Source organism: Corythoichthys intestinalis, chromosome 1, assembly GCF_030265065.1.
Source record: "Corythoichthys intestinalis isolate RoL2023-P3 chromosome 1, ASM3026506v1, whole genome shotgun sequence".
In the NCBI taxonomy this organism is placed as follows: domain Eukaryota; kingdom Metazoa; phylum Chordata; class Actinopteri; order Syngnathiformes; family Syngnathidae; genus Corythoichthys; species Corythoichthys intestinalis.
Genome location: NC_080395.1, coordinates 23,175,644 through 23,200,151, shown reverse-complemented (window position 1 = coordinate 23,200,151; position 24,508 = coordinate 23,175,644). Strand labels below are relative to the sequence as shown.

The following is a 24,508-nucleotide window of genomic DNA, read 5'->3' as shown; positions in this document are numbered from 1 at the left end:
CTTGAGCACAATGTTACCACTGGCTCCTATGTCTGGTTGGCCTGGTACCGGATCTATTTTCCCTGTGAATATGTCAAATGAGTGCACCAGACCTCTTATGTCGCACAGTACAAAAATCTTGTATCCCAATTTGTATGGCTTTTTTTTGGATATATTGCTTTAGGCTCGATCTGCCCTTGATGTAGCTCTTGAAGGTCTTGCAGGTGCAGCACTGGTGGTTGGAGGTGGATGAGGCGGATCATCATCATCTTCCTCACTGCTGCTAATGTCCACTGTAGAGTCATTGCTGCTGCTTTCATCACCTGGTGCAGAAAATAATAAATCACTTTAGGAAACACCAAACATTTTTATCTTTTCAGTGTGTTCACGTAGTTACATCCATAGATGTCAAACAAGCTCAAACTTGACACAAAATCACCTTCACTTGCTTTATTAGGATTGTACTCCTCATCGCTGCCCTCACTCTCACTGAGAGCACTCTCAACAGGAGGTGGTTTGGCCCGGTGTGCTAGCTTTGCGTATAAAACGGCTGCATTCATTTGTATTTCTGCAGAAAAATAAGGTAAAGAAATTACTGTTATAATTTCAAAACAAAATGTGTTGAAAACCATCAACATACATACATTTGCTTCTGTTTGGTAGTTATCAGCTCATGCTGTGTTCATTTTTCATTATATAGAAATAAGAAAAATAAATCAATAGCAATGACATTGTTTATGCAACACGTTATGTTTATTATGTCTACAGATGACAACAAGTGTGGCAATGTCTGAATAAAACGTGTCTAAAAGTGGAACGACATGGAGGCACCCGTGTGCACCGTTGCATATAAAGGATGCGTTCATTTATTTGTTCTACAGAAAAATAGTAACCACAAATGCCCTTTTTTATGCAACACATTACTTTTGTAATGTTTACAGATGATAACGAGAGTGATAGTTTATAGATAAAACGCGTGCGAGTGTTGCAAACCTTCGACAAACAACGCATTTACGTTTGCGGGGTGGCGGGGGAGGGGGGAGGTGCTTTTCCGATGATGCCGGCTGTAGCGATAGCGCTACAAACCAAAATCGTCATAGAGCTTCAAAAATACTCATCATAGAAACTCTATCTCATCGTGTTAGCAACACAAGTACACAATAAGACGGTACATATTTTTTTATTTTAGCTGACTTACCTTGAATTGAATGAATTAGTCAAGTTGGTGCGCAGGACTTCGACGTGGCTTTCATCTTGAATATCACGGTCCGGAAAAGGAAGCGGTCTTGTCTCTGTTCGGACACGACTGAAACTAATGCTTGAAAAAGGTTCCTAGGCATGTGTTTGACATTAATGTACCGGCAGTGAACAAAGGCAGACGATATTTTGGCCGCTTTCAAAGCGGGAACGGTATGATGCCGAATCGCGACATTCGGCGTTAAGGGGTTAACATAATTATGACTTTTTTACATGGGTTATCACATTTTTACATAATAGTATCAGGGTTTTTTTTATAGATTATCAAGTTTTTAACATGGTAATTATCACATTTGAACAATTATTACCTTTTTGCTAGGGCTGTCAAAATTTTCACGATAACGGGTGGTAATTAATTTTTTAAATTAATCACGTTAAAATATTTGACGCAATTAACGCACATGCCCCGCTCAAACAGATTAAAATGTCAGCACAGTGTAACCTCCACTTGCTACTTGTGTTTTTTGGAGTTTTGTCGCCCTCTGCTGGCACTTGGGTGTGACTGATTTTATGGGTTTAAGCACCCATGAGCATTGCGTAACTATTGACATCAACAATGGCGGGCTACTAGTTTATTTTTTATTGAAAATTTTACAATTATTAAAACGAAAACATTAAGAGGGGTTTTAGTATAAAATTTCTATAACTTGTACTTACATTATCTTTTAAGAGCTACCTCTTTCTATCCATGGATCGCTTGAACAGAACGTTAATAATGTTCATGCCATCTTGCTGATTTATTGTGATAATAAACAAATACAGTACTTATGTTGTACGTATGTAGTACGTATGTTGAATGTATATATCCGTCTTATCTTTCCATTCCAACAATAATTTACAGAAAAATATGGCATATTTTATAGATGGTTTGAATTGCGATTAATTACGACTAATTTTTAAGCTGTAATTAACTCGATTAAAAATTTTAATCGTTTGACAGCCCTAGTTTTTGCATGATAGTTATCAAGTTTTAACATAATTGACGTTTTTACATGATAATCATCACGTTTTTACATAATTATAATTTTTACATAATTACATTTTTACATGATAGTATCTTTTTTTTTTCCTCGATTATCACATTTTTAACATGGTAATTACTACATTTTACCATAATTATCACATTTTTACTTGGAATTTGTTTTTATATGATACTAGTACATGATTACTATCATGAAAACCTATGTAAAACGTGATAACTATCATGTAAAAACATACTGGACTTTTTTTTTTGGAGGGCAGCAATACGCTTCCACATTGATGTAAAGTGGGGCAAATAAGTATTTAGTCAACCACCAATTGTGCAAGTTCTCCTACTTGAGAAGATTAGAGAGGCCTGTAATTGTCAACATGGGTAAACCTCAACCATGAGAGACAGAATGTGGAAAAAAACAGAAAATCACATTGTTTTATTTTTATTTAACATATTTTTAAAGAATTTATTCCCAAATTACAGTGGAAAATAAGTATTTGGTCACCTGCAAACAAGCAAGATTTCTGGCTGTCAAAGAGGTCTAACTTCTTCTAACGAGGTCTAACGAGGCTCCACTCGTTACCTGTATTAATGGCACCTGTTTTAACTCATTATCGGTATAAAAGACACCTGTCCTCAACCTCAGTCAGTGACACTCCAAACTCCACTATGGCCAAGAACAAAGAGCTGTCGAAGGACACCAGAGACAATATTGTAGACCTGCACCAGGCTGGGAAGACTGAATCTGCAATAGGTAAAACGTTTGGTGTGAAGAAATCAACTGTGGGAGCAATTATTAGATAATGAAAGACATACAAGACCACTGATAATCTCCCTCGATCTGGGGCTCCATGCAAGATCTCACCCCGTGGCGTCAAAATGATAAGAACGGTGAGCAAAAATCCCAGAACAGGGTCCCCCCAGGATTGTTAAATCTAAATTCGAGACTTTTAAGACCTTTTTTAATGCCATTTCAACTGAAAATTAATTTCTCGCACTCATTATTTAGATAATATTGAATCATATTAAAAAAATAAAGCACTGAACATCAAATTTAACCTCACTTACTAAGTGTGTTTGACAAAAGAATGCACATTTATTGAAGATACAGTTAAAACACATTTAATTTAAATATAAGGTCTTTCAGAATTTTTTTCCCAGGATAAAATTGATTTTACACTATTATTGTAAAGCAACTTCAGAAATTACATTTGCAATACAACAGCTTTCCCTTTTAAGAGGACCTAGTCAAGGTGGTAGGTAGGTTATTGTCAAGTTGGCCACCATAACTGTAAAGTGCTTGCAATTGGCAGTGAAAGTTTAAAAAACAGCCACTAAATGGCAGAAGTTTACCATTAATTACCACAAAATAAAAAAGCTACACATGACCATTTCCCTTGGTAAATGTTTTTTCTAATCACATTACAAGAAGTATACAAAACACATGTTAATCCTTTGTTAGCTATTGAAGACATTTCTTTTAATCAGATAGAGAAAATCCATACTCTTATTTAATCAAGAAAAACATTTAAATATACCAGGAGGTGTTTTACTATCACCTACATTATAATTTGCCTATCACCATTCCATGTTATTCAGATCAACGTTAGTACGTTACCCCGCACTCGTTCCAATAATAGTGTCAACCGTGTTGTGTATCTGAGAGTGATGGTGAATCTACGACTCCGGTTTATCCATGCTAAGGCTAGTGCACCTGCCAATACCCCATTGAACATGGCTAACTCTTGAGTTAAAACTGTTAAATTCACATTCATTTGAAAGGCAAACCGTGCAGAAATACATTATTGCATCTAACACATTTTAATTGGAGAAATTGGCAACTTACTTTGAAATGTTAAGCAGGTCCACTGCCTTCGCATGACCCATAAACTGCGACCCAAAGTATCTGGATGCGACTTGGTCGCCGATCCAATACCTCACATGCTGGTCCAACTGTTTGGACTTGGTTTTCTTGTTGAGGCTTTCGTCGAACATAACTAAGGCATCTGAGCAGTTCCTTGCATTAGCACACAGTACTGTGTGATTGCCTGCTGTTGTGATGTTGACGCTAATGATGCTAACGGCGTGCACGAACGAGGTGCAGTGCATCGTAAAAATTCTACGCCTCATCTTCGTTATGGATTAAAAAAAAAAAAAAAAAAACTTCGTCACGGATATAATTTAGGTTGCACTGAGATGTTCTTGAAAATTAAAACCATGGTGAAAAAATTCCAGACTTACGACAGCTAATTTAATACTTTTAATACCTTTAATAATGGAAAACTAAATTCAATGCTTTTTTAATACTTAAAACAACCCGCGGGTACCCTGCAGAACCACATGGGGGGGACCTAGTGAATGACCTACAGAGAGCTGGGACCACAGTAACAAAGGCTACTGTCAGTAACACAATGCGCCGCCAGGGACTCAAATCCTGCACTGCCAGACGTGTCCCCTTGCTGAAGCCAGTACACATCCAGGCCCGTCTGCGGTTCGCTAGAGAGCATTTGGATGATCCAGAAGAGGACTGAGAGAATGTGTTATGGTCAGATGAAACCAAAATACAACTTTTTGGTAGAAACACAGGTTCTCGTGTTTGGAGGAGAAAGAATACTGAATTGCATCCGAAACACCATACCCACTGTGAAGCATGTGGGTGGAAACATCATGCTTTGGGGCTGTTTTTCCTGCAAAGGGACCAGGATGACTGATCTGTGTAAAGGAAGAATGAATGGGGCCATGTATCGAGAGATTTTGAGAGAAAATCTCCTTCCATCAGCATGGGCATTGAAGATGAGACGTGGCTGGGTCTTTCAGCATGACAATGATCCCAAACACACAGCCAGGGCAACAAAGGAGTGGCTTCGTAAGAAGCATTTCAAGGTCCTGGAGTGGCCTAGCCACTCTCCAAATCTCAACCCCATAGAAAATCTGTGGAGGGAGTTGAAAGTCCTTGTTGCCCAACGACAGCCCCAAAACATCACTGCTCTAGAGGAGATCTGCATGGAGGAATGGGCCAAAATACCAGCAACAGTGAGTGAAAAGCTTGTGAAGAGTTACAGAAAACGTTTGGCCTCCATTATTGCCAACAAAGGGTACATAACAAAGTATTGAGATGAACTTTTGGTATTGACCAAACACCTATTTTCCACAATGATTTGCAAATAAATTCTTTAAAAATCAAACAATGTGATTTTCAGTTTTTTTTTTCTTCCACATTCTGTCTGTCATGGTTGAGGTTAGTTTACCCATGCTGACAATTACAGGCCTCTCTAATCTTTTCAAGTAGGAGAACTTGCATAATTAGTGGTTGACTAAATACTTATTTGCCCCACTGTATATTTATTAATAAAAGATTTAACCCCTTCAGACCTGCATTTTTTCCACTGAGCAAAAAAAAAAAAAATCGCTGATTTTTAATCACCAGAACAAAGTGCAATTCTTTGGTCGGAGATATTTCATGCTTTGGTTATTTTTAATGTTAATGTATGTTCGATATACGCACCTACATTTGCCTTTTTGAAGTGGCGTTTTGTCTCAGCCATTTTTAACGAGCCAAAAATAGCAAAGAGTGTGCTAAACCTCATTATTTGATTTCAATGGGTGGAGTTTCATCCAATCATCTCCCAGAAGTGGCAATAGCAGCTAAATTTAGTGTATTTATTGGTTTAGAACAGGGGTTCCCAAACAGCGGCCCGTGGGCCAGATACGGCCCGCCTCCACATTTGGTCCGCCCCCCTGAACAATACTAGAGAGCATTTTGATTTTTTTCATTTTTTTCAGTAGTGTTATTTTCTGGCTTTTTTCTGGGAGGAACCAGAGAGGGTTATTTGGTTATTATCTATTTAATTAATAGTGTTATTGTTACTATATTATTATTTTTATTTTATTTACTTTTGTTCCGTGAAGAATCCAGAAAGGGTTATTTGATTCTGGCTTTCTGAAAACCCAAAATTTTTTCAATTTAGGCACTCCTGCAATCGTCACTTTTTCTGTTACAAACAGACCCCGGCCCCTCATCAGAGAAGGGAAAAGTTATGTGGCCCTAACAGGAAAAAGTTTTGGGACCCCTGGTGATGGGTAAAATATGTGATTATATGACCCGGAGTGAATAGAAGGGTTGATTAATTAAATTCATTCCGGGTCAAAGGGTGGAATGATGGGTAAAATATGTGATTACATCACCCGGAGTGAATAGCCATAATATTGCTTACAATAAACTTGTTTACTCCGCCACTTCGACACCTGTTATTGTTCTTCACACCATCCTGGCGTCTGTTCCACAGTTGAGAGGGAATCTCACGAGATAACGTGTTTTGCACTCACAACATACTGGCGCCTATGTAACACAACAAACCTCAACTGGGAGGGAATATCATACCATAGCGGGGAGGGAATATGGGCAAAATGGTTCATCTTCTGAGCTTAGAGGTTGGCCACCTTTGTGCTCACGAGATGTACTGTTATTAAGCCAGGAGCATTCTCCACCCCGTTAGAGTCCGCCGAAGGATAACGTACGGATCCCTCGGTTTTGTTCCTCTTCTGACTCTGATCGGGGCGTTGGCTCTCCGCCCTTTTGTCACGGTAAGAGTTCTTTTTATTGTTAGGAGAATATTTGTGCTTAAACGGTAGCGCGGGGATTTTAGAAGTGACAATCTATATCTAGTGTTATTGTTTTTGTGTGCTTGTGTGCTTTAACCGTAGCGCGGGGATTTTAGAAGTGACAATCTATATCTAGCGTTATTGTTTTTATATGTTATGCTGATTCTGCTTGCTTTTGTGGGATTGTACTCAATATACCTTTTGAGCTCTGCAGTAATCATGAATATACATTGCCTATTGAGCAAAAGTGTGCTTATTGCTGACTCACCGCGAACCCGGAAATTTCATGTAACACCTGGTTTAGAACGTGTCATGTCCTTCAGCAGCATGCTCAGGTCTGAAGGGGTTATAGAATTAAAATTTTTGTCTTTAATTTTGATGTCTTCAAATAACTGGGGGGGGGGAATCAAGCAAAAAATTCAACCATTTATTTTAAAAACAAAGAAGCAATCCAAGAGAAGGAGCATTTATTGAACTGAATCTGTACCTGATTTTAAACGAAAAAAGTGGCGCTTTACATATTCACACAAATCCAGTTTAAACAAAAAATCTCAGGAGTGACATTCAAAAGCGTCTTTGGTTTGTCAAGCAAACACCAGCAACTATGTACAAAGCGTGTCCAGCGAACACAAATCCAAGCGTTCGAGTGTGTTAAACATATGTCGCTGTTAAAGTGCATTCTTGCTAAGTATTCAAGTGCATAGAAAGGTCAGAACAACCCAGACGGCAGGCGGGCGAGTGTCGACGCTCGCACCTGCGGTTCGTCCATGACGTGCGTTACTCTGGGCCGGTCGCATGTACCAAAGCTTTTCCAGTGACGTAAGCGCGCCAATTTCTTTTCAAGATATCCAAAAGGCACAGTAAGGGACATTTTTCTTAATTAAAAGGCACACACCATAAACAAAAGCCATATCGACCCAAAAAATCTCTAAATGAGTTAACGGGACATACCTTAATTTGCATTTGATCAATATACATAAATCATTGAAGGAATACATACGTAAGTACATGAAAATAATATTCATAAAAGTAATTACTAGAGATCCCGATCGATCGGGTCCGATCACGTCATTTTCAAAGTATCTCAATCGGCAAAAAAAATCGGACATGCCTTTTTTTGAATATATATATGTATATATTTTAATTAAATTATTTTCTAATTGTATTTAACGTTACAGACATAATATGTTACACTCATCCAGAGTCTTTAGTTTAGGCTTAAGATAGGGTTATCAAATTTATCCCGATAACGACGGTAATTAATTAAAAAAAAAAAAAGGATCACGTTAAAATATTTAATGCAATTAATGCATGCGCTGCACGAACCACTCACCCATTGTCGCGCACAATCTGTAATGGCGCCGTTTGACCTATATAGAGAGCTAAAAGGCAGCATAAAATGAGTAGAATGAATTTTGGCAGCCTTATGAGCCTTTTTTTAATTGGCTAAAGCCTCACAATCCCTCTCCCTACGAGTAGAGATATCGTGGGAAGCAATGTGGGGAAGCAATGTAGCAATTGATCTTTTTTTTTTAACACCCTATGTTATTTCCCAACGCAGAGAAGATATATCAATTGGTAGCACTACGCACAGTCATGGTGGCTAAAGGCGTGTTACATCCACCCATCATGCATTTGGGCATGGCCACAGTATCATTTACTGAAAGCTAAACAAATACACGAGATGGCAATATTTAGTCACAATATACAAAGTCACAAGTCTTTCTATCCATGGATCCCTCTCACAGAAAGAATGTTAATGTAAATGCCATCTTGAGGATTTATTGTCATAATAAACAAATACAGTACTTATGTAATGTATGTTGAATGTATATATTCGTTCGAGTTTTATTCATTTTTTTCTTAATGCATTGCCAAAATGTATATGATCGGGAAAAATTATTGGGAATGATTGGAATTTAATCGGGAGCAAAAAAAGTAATCGGATCGGGAAATATCGGGATCAGCAGATACTCAAACTAAAACGATCGGGATCGGATCGGGAGCAAAAAAAAACATGATCGGAACAACCCTAGTAATTACTAACCATAGACACATTTAAAAATAAAGCTAAATAAATAAAAACAATTAAATTGATTATTCTATTTAATAAATTGAGTATTTTCTATGACTTTTTCTATAATTTAAAAAATATATATATTATTTTTAAACTTATAAAAAATGTAGAAAACAAAATATATTTTTATTAAAAATCCATTTCAAAGTTTATTTTTTTATTTTCAATTTAATTTTTATTCTTTGTTCTGTAATTAAAAAACAAAATATTAGAAAATGAAATTGATTTCTTTTAAAAAATAGTATTAAATAATTTCATTAAAAAATCAATATAAAACAGAAAAATAAAAAGGACATCATAAATTCCTCCTTTTTATGTAATTTAAAAAAAATAATCTAATAAAAAAAATACATCTACTTTTAAAACATAACTTTTCTTTTTTAATTTTAGATTTTTTTTTTTTTTTTCATTTTTAACTTTACTTTGATTTTCTATAGTATTTTTGTATTCATACTATTTTTATGTACCTACTGTATGTATTTCCTTTATTACTTTATATGTATTTGTTAAATCAAAATTCAGGCATCACAGGTTTAAAAAAAAACTAGTACATTTTACAAACTTGTGAGTGAGCATAAGCCAGTGCAATTGGGGGAAAAAAAACAACCTTTAAACTCCTTCACTGCCTTTGACGATAATAGATGTCCAATTATGTTTTTTTTTCTCACCCTGCTGTGAATTTAAATGAGTTCATTACTAGTTTATAGCTAGTAAGTGTCCAATCCATTCACTGGCAGGCTCCCACTTCAAATAGGTTGGACGTCTACCGTCGTCAATGGCAGCCAATAATATAAAGCAGATCACTTTGCAAACAAACAATCCCAACAAGTACAGTGAAACGCTAAATTTAAACAGCTAAAAAAATCTCAAGCCAAATTAAAGACGCTGCGTTCAAGCAGTCCCATTGTTGTTCCACTCTTCATAGAAGCAGCTGTGAGAAATGATCGATAAATTAATCACTAAAACAACAAACGGGTGACCTTTCGTCTGCTTTCAATCGGCTTCTGTGAGAATACTGGTGGTGTCCGCCTGGTCGGTGGTCCTCTTATAGCGCACCGTGGAGGTAAAGTGACCTTGCTTCTTCCTGTACACGATGAAGGCCACAGCTAGCACCAGTGCTAGCAGAATTACCACGAAGAAGCCCACCGCCACGGGGGACCCGGAAGAACCTGAGAGAGCAGGTTAAAAAAAAGTGTTCACAATTTTAAAATGGCCGCCACTGTGTCATGTGGATGGACCATGGATATCATATGTTAAATTAATGTTGTTATGACAGCAAAAAGCATGTTTATTTCATATACTTCACAAGTTATTTTATGCTCCCAAATGAAATGGACCGCTTGGATGTGTGTGGAAGCGTTATATTCCAATTTTTTTAATCCCACGCCATGAAAATGAGTGACTTCTGGCCAGAGTCTGGATTGATGAACAAGGCGAATGTGACGTCAGCAGTAGAGATTATCTTCACTATACAGCCATTACCAGTGTTGTTAATCTTACTGAAAAAAAGTAATTATAGTTACAAATTACTTCTCCCAAAAAGTAATTGCGTTAGTAACTCAATTACCTGAATGTAAGAGTAATTAGTTACTTGGCAAAGTAATTGGTGATAATTACTTTTTTTTTCCCTCAAAAAAAAAAAAAAAAAAAACATTGGCCACGCTATGTGAAGTTTTTTGTGAAGGTTTTTGGTACAATTGGCCCGAGCCCAATTCTTTACCCTAATTTACCCTTTACCCTGAATCAACTGTTAAAAGTTGTTAAAATTGCTCCCATTATTGCATTAGTTCCCTTCTCTCTACTTTCGACATATGAAAGTTTTAAAACGGTTTCATCATTTAAAGATAGATTCAAGTCAAGATTTTGCCGATTTAGAAGTATTTAAGATAAAAAGTTACTTAGATTCGCTAGGAAGGTTCTCTACAACAGAGCCGTCTTAAAAAGTCTACTGCTTTAAGATGGCGGCTGTCTACTAACGCATTTAGTGCCATGTCTGCCATTTTGCATCTAGTTATATCTATATACAGTACATGTGATATCCCATGTCTACCATATCTACCATAACATGCGGGCGTAGTTTGTAGGCTATCGGCTACAACATGTATTATTGGAGCTACCTAGCATCGCGTTTGCTCGGCGTCACAACTTTCTTGCCTTCTCCCCACTCCTGCTCTGCTCTGTCGTCTCGGTGAGTCCGTCTCCCTCAGACTTTTCGACCAATATAGTAACGCATAGTAACGCATGCCTTTCCGCCCTCAGTAACGGTAACGGCGTTGCCAAGATGAGAAAAGTAATTCATTAGATTACCCACTACTGAAAAAAATAACGCCGTTAGTAACGCCGTTATATTGTAACGCCGTTATTAACAACACTGGCCATTACTATTGTATGCAGAACGACTGCAGATTCAGCTGATTTTGCGGATTCATTCGTTTAGTCTTCAGTAAAGACAGTAAAGATTCTTCTCAGCACTTTTATACAAAATATATATATAAGTAAGCACATAAATATTATGCACTATAATGCTTGTTTATATGATGGCATTGTTATTTTTTGCTTTTTAGCAAATAACCCCCCCCCCTCCAAAAAAACAGTTGTATTTTCTGTTTCAGAGTATTAAATGTATTGAATTGTATAAAAAATCGTACCAAACTGTGACTTAACTGTATCGTTGCATCCCTTATACATTGGGGCAAATAAGTATTTAGTCAACCACCAATTGTGCAAGTTCTCCTACTTGAAAAGATTAGAGAAGCCTGTAATTGTCAACATGGGTAAACCTCAACAATGAGAGACAGAATGTAGAAAAAAGAGACAATCACATTGTTTGATTTTTAAAGAATTTATTTCCAAATTAGAGTGGAAAATAAGTATTTGGTCACCTACAAACAAGCAAGATTTCTGGCTGTCAAAGAGGTCTAACTTCTTCTAACAAAGTCTAATGAGGCTCCACTCGTTACCTGTATTAATGGCACCTGTTTTAACTCATTATCGGTATAAAAGACACCTGTCCACAACCCTCAGTCAGTCACACTCCAAACTCCACCATGGACAAGACCAAAGAGCTGTCGACGGACACCAGAGACAAAATTGTAGACCTGCACCAGGCCGGGAAGACTGAATCTGCAATAGGTAAAACGCTTGGTGTAAAGAAATCAACCGTGGGAGCAATGATTAAAAATGGAAGACATACAAGACCACTGATAATCTCCCTCGATCTGGGGCTCCATGCAAGATCTCACCCCGTGGCGTCAAAATGATAACAAGAACGGTGAGCAAAAATCTCAGAACCACACAGTGGGACCTAGTGAATGACCTCCAGAGAGCTAGGACCACAGTAACAAAGGCTACAATCAGTAACACAATGTGCCGCCAGGGACTCAAATCCTGCACTGCCAGACGTGTCCCCCTGCTGAAGCCAGTACACGTCCAGGCCCGTCTGCGGTTCGCTAGAGAGCATTTGGATGATCCAGAAGAGGACTGGGAGAATGTGTTATGGTCAGATGCAACCAAAATAGAACTTTTTGGTAAAAACACAGTTTCTCGCGTTTTAAAGATACTGAATTGCATCCGAAGAACACCATACCCACTGTGATGCATGGGGGTGAAAACATCATGCTTTGGGGCTGTTTTTCTGGAAAATGACCAGGATGACTGATCTGTGTAAAGGAAAAAACGAATGGGGCCATGTATCAAGAGATTTTGAGTGAAAATCTCCTTCCATCAGCAAGGGCATTGAAGATGAGACGTGGCTGGGTCTTTCAGCATGACAATGATCCCAAACACACAGCCAGGGCAACAAAGGAGTGGCTTCATATGAAGCATTTCAAGGTCCTGGTGTGGCCAGTCTCCAGATCTCAACCCCATAGAAAATCTGTGGAGGGAGTTGAAAGTCCGTGTTGCCCAATGACAGCCCCAAAACATCACTGCTCTAGAGGAGATCTGCATGGAGGAATGGGCCAAAATACCAGCAACAGTGTGTGAAAAGCTTGTGAAGAGTTACAGAAAACGTTTGGCCTCCGTCATTACCAACAAAGGGTACATAACAAAGTATTGAGATGAACTTTTGGTATTGACAAAATACTTATTTTCCACCATGATTTGCAAATAAATTCTTTAAAAATCAAACAATGTGATTTTCTGGGTTTTTTTTCCATATTCTGTCTCTCATGGTTGAGGTTTACCCATGTTGACAATTACAGGCCTCTCTAATATTTTTAAGTGGGAGAACTTGCACAATTAGTGGTTGACTAAATACTTATTTGCCCCACTGTACATATACATACACATATTAGGACTGTCAAAATTGTCGCGTTAACGGGCGTTAATTTTTTAAATTAATCACGTTAAAATATTTGACGTAATTAACGCATGCACGGAATGACCCGCTCACGCATTGCCTCAAACAGATTACAATGACGCCGTACATTTAGAGTGAAGAGAATGCCACCGGCCGCTTGGGGGCAGCGCCGTTCCATACTAATGTTATTACTTCTACTAGTGGGAGAATTAGTAGTTGTGAGACGTTTATGCTGTTAAATTGTGCTATTTGTGTTCCATGCATATTTCTGTAAGTTTTCTTTCTTTTAGTGGCAATTATGTGTCTCTTGTTGTATTTTGGGTAAGATATGTACAGAGATATTCATGTTATAAAGGCGAGTGGACACAGGCGTTCTTTGGCAAAAGCTTCGGCAACTCCTTCACAACAAACATAAGTATCATTTAGTGAAAGCACAACAAAAATAATATTCCTATCCCTCAAAAAAAAAAATAATGTTCACAAAAAGAAAAGCACTTCAGTCTGCAGTAATGAGGCCCTATTCTGACACAGTTAAACAACAATGTAAAGTGAACTGGCTTGAACCGGCAACTTACTCAGACTTTGGTCACTCTATTCTTATTATTGTTATTTTTATTCTTCTTATATATTAACTCTACTTTTGATTGAACATTTTACAAATTCTATTAAAACGAAAACATGAAGAAGGGTTTTAATATAAAATTACCATAACTTGTAACTATAACATTTATCTTTTATGAACTACAAGTCTTTCTATCCGTGGATCACTCTAACAGAAAGAATGTTAATAATGCCATTTGTGTATTTATTGTTATAATAAACAAATACAGTACTTATGTACGGTATGTTGTATGTATATATCCGTCTTGTGTCTTATCTTTCCATTCCAACAATAATTTACATAAAAATATGGCATATTTTAGAGATGGTTTGAATTGCGATTAATTACGATTAATTTTTAAGCTGTGATTAACTCGATTAAAAATTTTAATCGTTTGACAGCCCTAACAAATATATATATATTTTTGTAAACAGAGTGGTATCGGAATGGTATCGGTATCGGCCGATACCGCACAGCCAGGTATCGGTATCGGGCCCAAAAAATGGTATCGGTGCAACACTAATTTTAAGACCCAGATATATTATTTCCAAATTCATAAAGTGCATGCTTTTAAGGCTTTTTAAGACCCCGCGGGAATCCTGAGAAAGACGAAAATTAAAAGGGCTGCTAAAAACAACACTGATTCGAAGCACCGATTCTTCAAATCAACAGACGACCCTCTCAATTACCTATGCCACCATCGCCCCGGGTACGAACACCTACCGGCTCGGGTTTGGCATACGACGCGACTGAGGCTGGACTCGCAGCCGACGAGATCCCATCCCCCGTCCTCGGCGACCATGACAGCGCACGGGGACCCCTTGGGTTTAACCACGGCATCAGACTTCCAGTTGGAGTAGGACAACCCGGATCCGTCCTCCCATTTGACGGGGGCACCTGAATGAGAAAGCTCGTTGATCGCAATCGCCGGCGATAGATGTCCGATTCATTCGTTCATTCGCTGCCACCCTTCCCACTTCAAATGGATCGGACATCTACGAGTGATAAACTTCTTGATTGGACATATACCTTTGGCATCAAGATCAACAGCGAGCCACACTCGACTGGTTATCAGCGGGTCGTCAGTCACGTATTTTGACACAAAGTCGTTCTCCTCCTTGCTTTTGACAGACAGCAATTCAGCGTCTGTCCCAGAAAAAAACAAAAATTGAACCAAGCGGATTTGGCGTCCTGGTTTTGTCAAAGTTGGAGTAGAACCAACCCAAGCTGCGACAGATGTTCTTGGCCTGCCGCATGTCGTAGACGCTGTAGTTGTAGAAGCTCATGTCGAAGGCGTAGCAGAAGTCGTGATGTTGGACCCACTTGGATGTGCCATTAATTCGAGGGCAGTTGTTGACAACCTTCGAACTTGTCTGGAGTTTGGCTCCTGGTTGCAGAGCAGATGTGAAGATAATGTAGGGGAAGTCAATCGGTTTGTTAAAAAGAGGTTAAATTGTCATACCGTTTTTCTTTTTTGTCCAAAGAATTTAATCTGGTGTATCTGAATTGAAAAAAAAAAAAAATCTTTCTTTTGTTGTGTGTGTGTGTTTCATATTCAATTTATGAGGATTTTTTTTTTAACGTAGGAAAAGTTTTTCCGTTTTCTTACTTTATTTTTTTTCTAATGTATTTTTAAATTAAAGGCAATGTGAATTTAAACTGCAATGTAAAGATATTCTTAATGAAAATTCTGACTTTTAAAAATTCCTTCCAAAAAATTTAATTTTTGAATGAATCCAGAATTAACCATTTTTTACTAGTATTTTTATGTAGAAAATTGAAAAATACAAATAGAAATGAAAATATTAAATAGTATAGAACATTAAAAATAAGAAAAATATATCTATTTTTAAATTAATAACGAAATAAGCATATTTTTTAAAATACTTTCTCTAAAATTATTTATATCTTTTTCAATGTTTTATTAAAAAAAAAAAAAATTCTTCTATTTCTGTCTAGTATTTAAAAATAATTATGTAGTTTTTTTCTTTTTATACACACAAATTAATATTCAATTTAGATTTTTAAAAAAAATTCTCCATATGAAAATTTATCCATATTCTAAATGTATTTTAATTTGATTTTTTTATTATCATTAGGTATTATTTGACAAGTGTTATATATTAATATATTCTTTGACTTTAAGTGCATTATTTTATTGTTTTCCGTTTTTTCGAATCTTTTCTATTTACATTTTAAAATCTTTTTCCATTTTATTCTTTTAACAAAAAATTTGTAAAAACATTTTTTTTTAAACATCTCATTTTGCTGTTTGTTCTAAGCAACATTTGGTAACTTTTCAGTTTTGGTCGATTTTAGCAACGCCGGTGGACAAAAGCGGTAGTGTTTTGCCTTAACCCTCGTATTGTGTTGGGGTCAGAATGGACCTGTTTTCATTTTCGTATGAAAAAAATCACTGGTACTTTTGACATACTCAAACTTGAAAACGCGAAAACAATATACTGCAAAGGTTTAGTATTTTCAGGCCAAGTTAATTTACAGATCAAATATAATCAACTTGCAAAAATATGGGCTGATTTGTAACCCCCAACCCCACTCAACTTGTCAGCGCTGCCGAATTCGGTTGGGGGCGGAATAGGTGCAGCACGCAAGTGAGTGAAAGCCGGATCAATGTTTATTCTGCATATCCCAGTATCCTCCCTTTTTCCCCCCTCCTCAGACAAAACTTTTTCTCTCATTTTGTTGCTATGCCATCAAATCGTTCGCATCGACTTTCGTCTTTATAATGAATAGGGAAAGGGGGAAGTGACGTATGCCGTAAAGCAGTCAGCACATTTGAATTTTTTTTTTATGTGGCAGGGTTCCTGCCACCCTCCTCAAAGTTAATTAGTGCCGTTGAAAGCGATACAGACCCCCTTCAAGATATAAAAGAGGGGTCATTCAACTATTTGTCAGTCAACATGTTATCACAAATGTTATGAAAATCGATTGAAACGTTACCTGGTGTTGCTTTAACTTCTAAAGATTTGATCCATGATTTTCCAAGGTGTTTATTTCATCAATTTAATCTGTCATTTGCCTAAATATCATGTCCATGTCTGAGAAATTTCATCTTAATTCCTTCATTAACGTGTACAAAAACTGCCCGTCTTACTCTGGGATGGGGTGCTGATGTCGGCGGTGTAGCAGATGGCGCCATCTAGCAGCGAGCGGCAAGCGCTTCTCACCCAAGCCCCTGAAGGCGTCACGTAAATGCAGCTGGCCTCCCGCTCTTCCGAGCCGGAGCCCTCAAGGGACTCCGAAATATCTGCTTTGAACCGGTACCGGGTCCCGTCGGACCACTCGTAGGACAGACCTTGCGCCTAAGAGGACAGGAACGAGTTAAGACTTTCAGTGGCACTGACAATGCTAGATGTACAGTCGTCCTTCTTGAAATAAGTTTGTCTCTAGTAGATGTCCAATCCATTTGAATGAACGTTCGGTAATTCGCTGCAACCCTCCCACTTCAAACGGCTTGGACATCCAGTACCGTCAATGGCAGCCAAATAGTTTACAAATGGTACCTCAAGATACGAAATTAACTTTTTCTGGAGTGGTATTTGTATCATGATTTTTTTCATATAATGGACCGCATTTTACATGTACAGTGGGGCAAATAAGTATTTAGTCAACCACCAATTGTGCAAGTTCTCCTACTTATAAAGATTAGAGAGGCCTGTAATTGGGTAAACATGGGTAAACCTCAACCATGAGAGACAGAATGTGGGAAAAAAAAACAGATAATAACATTGTTTGATTTTTAAAGAATTTATTTCCAAATTTGAGTGGAAAATAAGTATTTGGTCACCTACAAACAAGCAAGATTTCTGGCTGTCAAAGAGGTCTAACTTCTTCTAACAAGGACTAACGAGACTCCACTCGTTACTTGTATTAGTGGCACCTGTTTTAACTCATTATCGGTATAAAAGACACCTGTCCACTACCTCAGTCAATCAAAATTGTAGACCTGCACCAGGCCGGGAAGACTGAATCTGAATAGGTATAACGCTTGGTGTAAAGAAATCAACTTTGGGAGCAATTATTAGAAAAATGGAAGACATACAAGACCACTGATAATCTCCCTCGATCTGGGGCTCCATGCAAGATCTCACCCCGTGGCGTAAAAATGATAACAAGAACGGTGAGCAAAAATCCCAGAACCACACGGGGGGACCTAGTGAATGACCTACAGAGAGCTGGGACCACAGTAACAAAGGCTACTATCAGTAGCTCAGATAATGGAACAGTATGACATCTCCTATCACGCCTATGCAGATGACACACAACTGTACATTTCTGTGTCCCACATGATTATAGTCCCTTAGTCTCCCTGAGTAAATGCATTCATCAAATCAATGAATGGATGTGCCAGAATTTTCTCCAGTTAAATGTGGAGAAGACAGAGGTGATCATTTTTGGGCCAAAAAAGGAAAGGTCAAAGATAAGCAGCCAACTTAGCACAATGTCACTTACAGCTACAAATCAAGTCAGAAACCTTGGCGTAATTATTGACTCAGACCTAAAATTTGATAGCCATCTAAAGTCCGTCACTAAATCCGCTTATTACCACCTAAAAAATATAACCAGAATTAAGGGGCTTCTGACTCAACAAGACATGGAAAAACTTATGCATGCATTCATTTTCAGCAGATTGGACTATTGCAACGGTATATTTACGGGTCTTGATAAAAAATCAGTCAGGAAGCTGCAGCTAGTACAGAATGCTGCAGCCAGAGTCCTCAAAAATACGAGGAAGCTGGACCACATTACACCAGTTTTGAAATCGCCACACTGGCTTCCAGTGAGTCAAAGGATAGACTATAAAATACTACTGCTCGTCTACAAAACACTTAATGGCCTTGGACCAAAATACATGCTTGACTTGTTAGATTCCTATGAGACATCTAGACCCCTAAGGTCGTCTGGAATGGGTCTTCTGCATATTCCAAGAACAAGAACCAGGCAGGGTGAGGCAGCATTTAGTTATTATGCTCCTCACCTCTGGAACAAGTTACCTGAACGTCTGAAGTATGCTCAAACTGTTAGCTCTTTTAAATCAGGGCTAAAAACGCTTTTGTTTAGCACTGCATATCCATAACTGGCTATATATTTAAATCTACCTGCTTTCTATTCCTCTTGTGCTTATCTCCATTGCTGATTTCAATTATTATTAGTAGTAGTAGTTTTTGTTATATTTTTGTTTTATTTATTTTTAATTTATTTTTATTGTATTTGTGATTAAATGCGATCTTTTGTCTTGGTTTTTACGTTGTATTGATTTAAATGTGATTTTTATGATCTTCATGTGATGTAAAGCACTTTGAATTGCCTTGTGTTGAATTGTGCTATATAAATAAATTTGCCTTGCCTTGCCATCAGTAACACAATGCGCCACCAGGGACTCAAATCCTGCACTGCCAGACGTGTCCCCCTGCTGAAGCCAGTACATGTCCAGGCTTGTCTGCTGTTTGCTAGAGGGCATTTGGATGATCCAGAAGAGGACTGGGAGAATGTGTTATGGTCAGATGAAACCAAAATAGAACTTTTTGGTAGAAACACAGGTTCTCGTGTTTGGAGGAGAAAAAATACCGAATTGTATCCGAAGAACACCATACCCAATGTGACGCATGGGGGTGGAAACATCATGATTTGGGGCTGTTTTTCTGGAAGGGGACCAGGACGACTCATCTGTGTAAAGGAAAGAATGACTGGGGCCGTGTATCGGGATATTTTGAGTGAAAATCTCCTTCCATCAGCAAGGGCATTGAAGATGAGACGCGGCTAAGTCTTTCAGCATGACAATGATCCCAAACACACAGCCAGGGCAACAAAGGAGTGGCTTCGTAAGAAGCATTTCAAAGTCCTGGAGTGGCCTAGCCAGTCTCCAGATCTCAACCCCATAGAAAATCTGTGGAGGGAGTTGAAAGTCCGTGTTGCCCAAAGACAGCCCCAAAACATCACTGCTCTAGAGGAGATCTGCATGGAGGAATGGGCCAAAATACCAGCAACAGTGTGTAAAAAGCTTGTGAAGAGTCACAGAAAACGTTTGGCCACCGTTAGTGCCAACAAAGGGTACATAACAAAGTATTGAGATGAACTTTTGGTATTGAACAAGTACTTATTTTCCACCATGATTTGAAAATAAATTATTTAAAAATCAAACAATATGATTTTCTGTTTTTTTTTTCCACATTCTGTCTCTCATGGGTTCAGGTTTACCCATGTTTACAATTACAGGCCTCTCTAATATTTTCAAGTGGGAGAACTTGCACAATTAGTGGTTGACTAAATACTTATTTGCCCCACTGTAAATCGCCTAATTCGTTCCAAACACTACTAAAAACACATTATATTTTATAATAAGGGTAAAACCAGATTGGAATAAGAGCCAAATACATTTGAATCTTCCAATAAACCTAACCTAACCGTTAACGCCCGTAACTAAATAGACTAGAGAACATAATGCCCCCATCCCCAGAAAAAGAAAAGAAATACGAAAATGCGGAACCTTACCTTTCGAGTGAGGCAATCCCATGACGCAACCCAATGTGAGTACCGAAAAGATGTGAGTGGCGCATGCATAGCACATGCACAAGCTAAACGCGCATGCGTTGATTTACGATTTACGATCATTTACGATTGATTTACTTATTTTACATGAGTTTGGGTATGTGATGTGCTTCAGGGATTTTGTTTTAAAGCAATGTTCATTAATACTTGACAATAATACTAATAATAATGGCTGTATTTTGAGTTATTTTGAGGGAACAATAAATTTATGCTACTATATAGGCTGTACACTGACCACTTTTACTAGTCACATCTTCAGTTCATAAAAAGATATACAGTTGTTAAATATCTGCAGAGAAGTAATGGGTGTACTCACTTTTATATATTATTCGCTCATACATGCAAGCTCCTTTGCTATGGTATTGGGTTATTTTGCACTGAGCAACTTGGAATGCCACCTATATGATGCTAACAGTGCTCACTGGTTTGCTGATGTAACACTGACAAAGCGCGACGATTATTGGCAATATTCGGCACGCTTCCGCTGGATTAAAAAAAAAAAAAAAATCAAGCGGTTTATCAGTGCGATTGGGGCCAAATGTCTTTAAGTGACTTCTTAATTGATTGGCTTCCTGCTGTCTGCTGCAAACATTTTTAGACACAATAAACAAATTGGTCTTTCCTAGTCTCCTACTATATTAAAAGTCAAAGCCAAACGCTACGTATGCGTCGACATATTTCCTCGTCTTAGCTCTTCATATCTCCAGTGCTCTTTGCTGTGTGCTCTTGCTTGGTTCAAAAATACTGCACACTCTGAAAATGAGAGCGCCACTGCCACCCACTGAGTGGATGTGCAATTACACTTTATGCTAGTATGGCAAAAACAGTATGTTCCCAGAGGTCACATGCACCGTACCCGGCACCGCTCTGCGCCCCCCTATTTGAAAAGTACTGGCTTAGACTGAGCGCCAATGTCTTAGCAAGGACGGTACAGGTGCGTTTATGGCGTGACTTTTAAAATTTTCTGCACTTGGGAATTATGTATCTCCTACAGTACGTAATATCTAAAGCTGAATACTTTTTCGTAATATGAAGCGAAAAAAGCTACGAAAAACTTTTTGTAAAATGACTTTTTTGTGTACCGAAGCCTTCGTATTTCGGGGTACCACAGTATAGATAAAGAATTGGAAGATTGAAAAGTATGTAAAATATAGTATTGAGGAAAAAATACTAAATATATAAAATCAAATTGAAAATATAGCTAAAAATGCTAAAATCTAAATATATATATATATAACAAAAGAATGTTATTAAAAAATACTATAGAAAATTAATTAAAAATTAAAACACATATTTATTATAAATAATAAAAAAGGAGGGATTTAATACATCCCTCCTCTCCACCCTCCCACTGCAGTACAGTGTTGTATTATGACATATTTTTTTTAAAACTTAATCAACAAAATCAATCACTTAATCTGAGTTAAACATATTCAGATTAAAACTTGACAATTGCATTTGTCTATACTACACTTAAGTCCATATTTGATCTGTTTATGAATGAGATAAATGTCAGTTTTGCTCAGTTGGGGTTGAATATTTTTAACACAATTGTATACGTATTTGCAAAATGTAAATCCAGGCATCAAAGACAATACTATCAACTTTTTTGTAGAGCTGTCCCGACTAGTCGACATAGTCGACGTCATCGATGACGTAAATCCGTCGACGAGCACAACATCCCGTCGACGGTTAATGAAGGGTTTAAAAAAAAAAAATATGCGCGGAAAGTTCAGAATGTCGGATGCTCTGTATGCAAGCGGGGAAAGCGGCACAAAACCAAAAAAGCACACCAGAGTGTCCAAAACATTGACTTATTTCAAAGAAATAAGAGGGTACACTCTTGTGTCCTGTCTCTTCACTGCCAAGCTTGGCTGCACGTCGGCCGTGAATAAACACCTCAAGCGCCGTCACCGTTTGTAAAAAAAAAAATTGTTTTCATTTTTTGTACACCAGAGGGTGCTGTCGCTTTACTAAATAATAATGTTTAATTGACAATGGGCCTATAAGTGCTATTAGTATTGCCAACTGAAATGTTTATTTCATGTTATGGTTTATTTTATGGTATAGAAAATTATGTAACGTTAAAAGGTCATAAATATATACAGTGATTGCACTCAAGGAAGAGATTGTCAATGATAATAAATTAAGGTATAGGCAATTCATATAGGCAATTCATTGATATATAAATAAGGTTTAAAAGGAAAAAGGTGAAAAGTTTTCGTTAATTTCTAATTGTGTTGTTTTATTTGTGTGCACCGTAGCTCTTACAGTGTGATTACATCAAGGATGGAATAAAAGTTGTAAACCATCAGTTTAAGAGACCATCTTTTCAATCGGGATGCTACACTAGTTAATTCTATCAGCATTTGAACTCATTGTTTATTTGTGATTTATTATTGTTATTTACGTATTTATTTGTACTTTAGTAAATAGTTTAAGTGTTCAAATATGTTTTTTGTAAATTGATAAGCGTCAACAAAAATTTCATTGCTAAATTAGTAAACAAAAACAAAAAATATTTTTTTAAATTATTAGATTAGTCGACTAATCGTAAAAATAGTCGGCTGACTAATCGGGAGAAAATTAGTCGTTTGGGACAGCCCTACTTTTTTGAGCTGCGTTTAAGTTTCTACCTCTTGGTTGGACAGACCGATCCAAAGTGGGAATCCGTCAGTCTTGGCCAGCAGCTTGACGTGCGCGTTCTGCTCGGCGTCGTGCACGCTGGCAAGGTGGCCTCCACGCCTATCGCATTCTTCCAGAGCCTGGTACCAACTCATCTGGCGGCGCGTCACCACCTCGTAGGTCAAATTCCGAAAGCGCTCAAAATCTTTCGTTGATTTCAAGAACTCCTTTTTCAGATCTTCGAAAAGAAGCGATAAAAATCTCACTTTTTTGTATATTTTTAGGACAAGCAAGAGTAGTTCTGAATTGCGAACCATTATCGATTTTGCAGGCCACGATGGCTCTTTGCTTGAACTCGGAGAACAATAACGGGTTGGTGACCAGACCCCATTTGCCTTGGAGGTTGACGCCCGCCATGTAGTCACTGTTGACCTCCGGTCTACCGTTTCTCCAGTTAGAAAACTGGACATTGGTGCCGTCGTACCACTTCCACTGATTACCGACAGCTAAAAACAAACATTTGACTTCAGTAAAGTTGTCAATTTTAAAGCCTGAGATTGATCAGCGACACTCACTGTTGTTCTTGAAAAGCCCCAGCCACACAAATTGAACCAAATTCTGAAACGGCACAAGTTGCTGCCGGATGAACTCGTTCTCCTCCGCGTTCCGGATGGTTAAGACCTCGGCGCCTTCGTCTGCCACACAAACACATCATTACGAAGTAAGCTTTTTCAGCAAAACGAGTCACAAAAGTGAGGTTTTGATAGAACAATGCTTTACTTGTCTTTGGCAACCAGCATGTTGGTGAGGCTGGTAATAAGTAAGTGGACAACAGTTCAATCCGCTATTTCCAGCACTGTCAAAAGTAGAGATGTCCCGATAGATCGGCGTCCCGATCGTATCGGAATCGGCAAAAAAATATCAGACACGCCTTTTTTACTGTATATATATATATATATATATATATGTAGTATATATATATTTTAATTAAATCGTTTTCTAATTGTATTTAACGATACAGACAAAACGTCTTACACTCATCCAGAGTCTTTAGTTTTGGCTTAAAGTGGGGCTGTCAAATTTATCGCGTCAATGGCGTTAATAACATTTAAAATATTTAACGCAATTAACGCATGCGCTGCACTACCTACTCACGCATTGTCGCGTTCAATCTATAATGGCATCGTATTATGTATACATAAAACTAAAAGGCAATGTAAAATGGGTAGAGAGAATTTTGGCAGCCTTTGAAGCCTTTTTTTAATTAGCTAAAGCCTTACAATCCTTCTCTCAACAATCAGAAATATCGTGAGAAGCAATGTGTGGAAGAAAGGTGGTAATTGATCTTTTTCTTAACACCCTATTTTAGTTCCCAACACTGAGAAGATATATGAATTGGTACCATTACGCACAGTCATGGTTGCACTTCCCATCATGCATTTGGGCAGAAGTTAAATAGCTGAATTATCATAAAAATCCACTAGATGGCAATATTTAGTCACAATATACAAAGTCACATTTGTC

General features: G+C 37.8%; 1 protein-coding gene across 1 annotated transcript in view; it reads right to left on the bottom strand.

Annotated features, from left to right (window-relative positions):
- Positions 1–7,261: 7,261 nt before the first annotated feature.
- ly75 (lymphocyte antigen 75) overlaps positions 7,262–24,508 on the bottom strand; it is a 61,977-nt gene continuing 44,730 nt past the window's right edge. Inside the window, exons 28-35 of the mRNA XM_057840428.1 lie at positions 23,560–23,679; positions 23,299–23,490; positions 22,996–23,222; positions 16,905–17,112; positions 15,012–15,176; positions 14,819–14,935; positions 14,513–14,686; positions 7,262–10,057 (exon numbers count right to left, since the gene is read on the bottom strand). Coding sequence (XP_057696411.1) covers positions 9,882–10,057; positions 14,513–14,686; positions 14,819–14,935; positions 15,012–15,176; positions 16,905–17,112; positions 22,996–23,222; positions 23,299–23,490; positions 23,560–23,679 — 1,379 coding nt within the window. The 3' untranslated portion in view covers positions 7,262–9,881. The remainder of the gene's footprint in view (positions 10,058–14,512; positions 14,687–14,818; positions 14,936–15,011; positions 15,177–16,904; positions 17,113–22,995; positions 23,223–23,298; positions 23,491–23,559; positions 23,680–24,508) is intronic.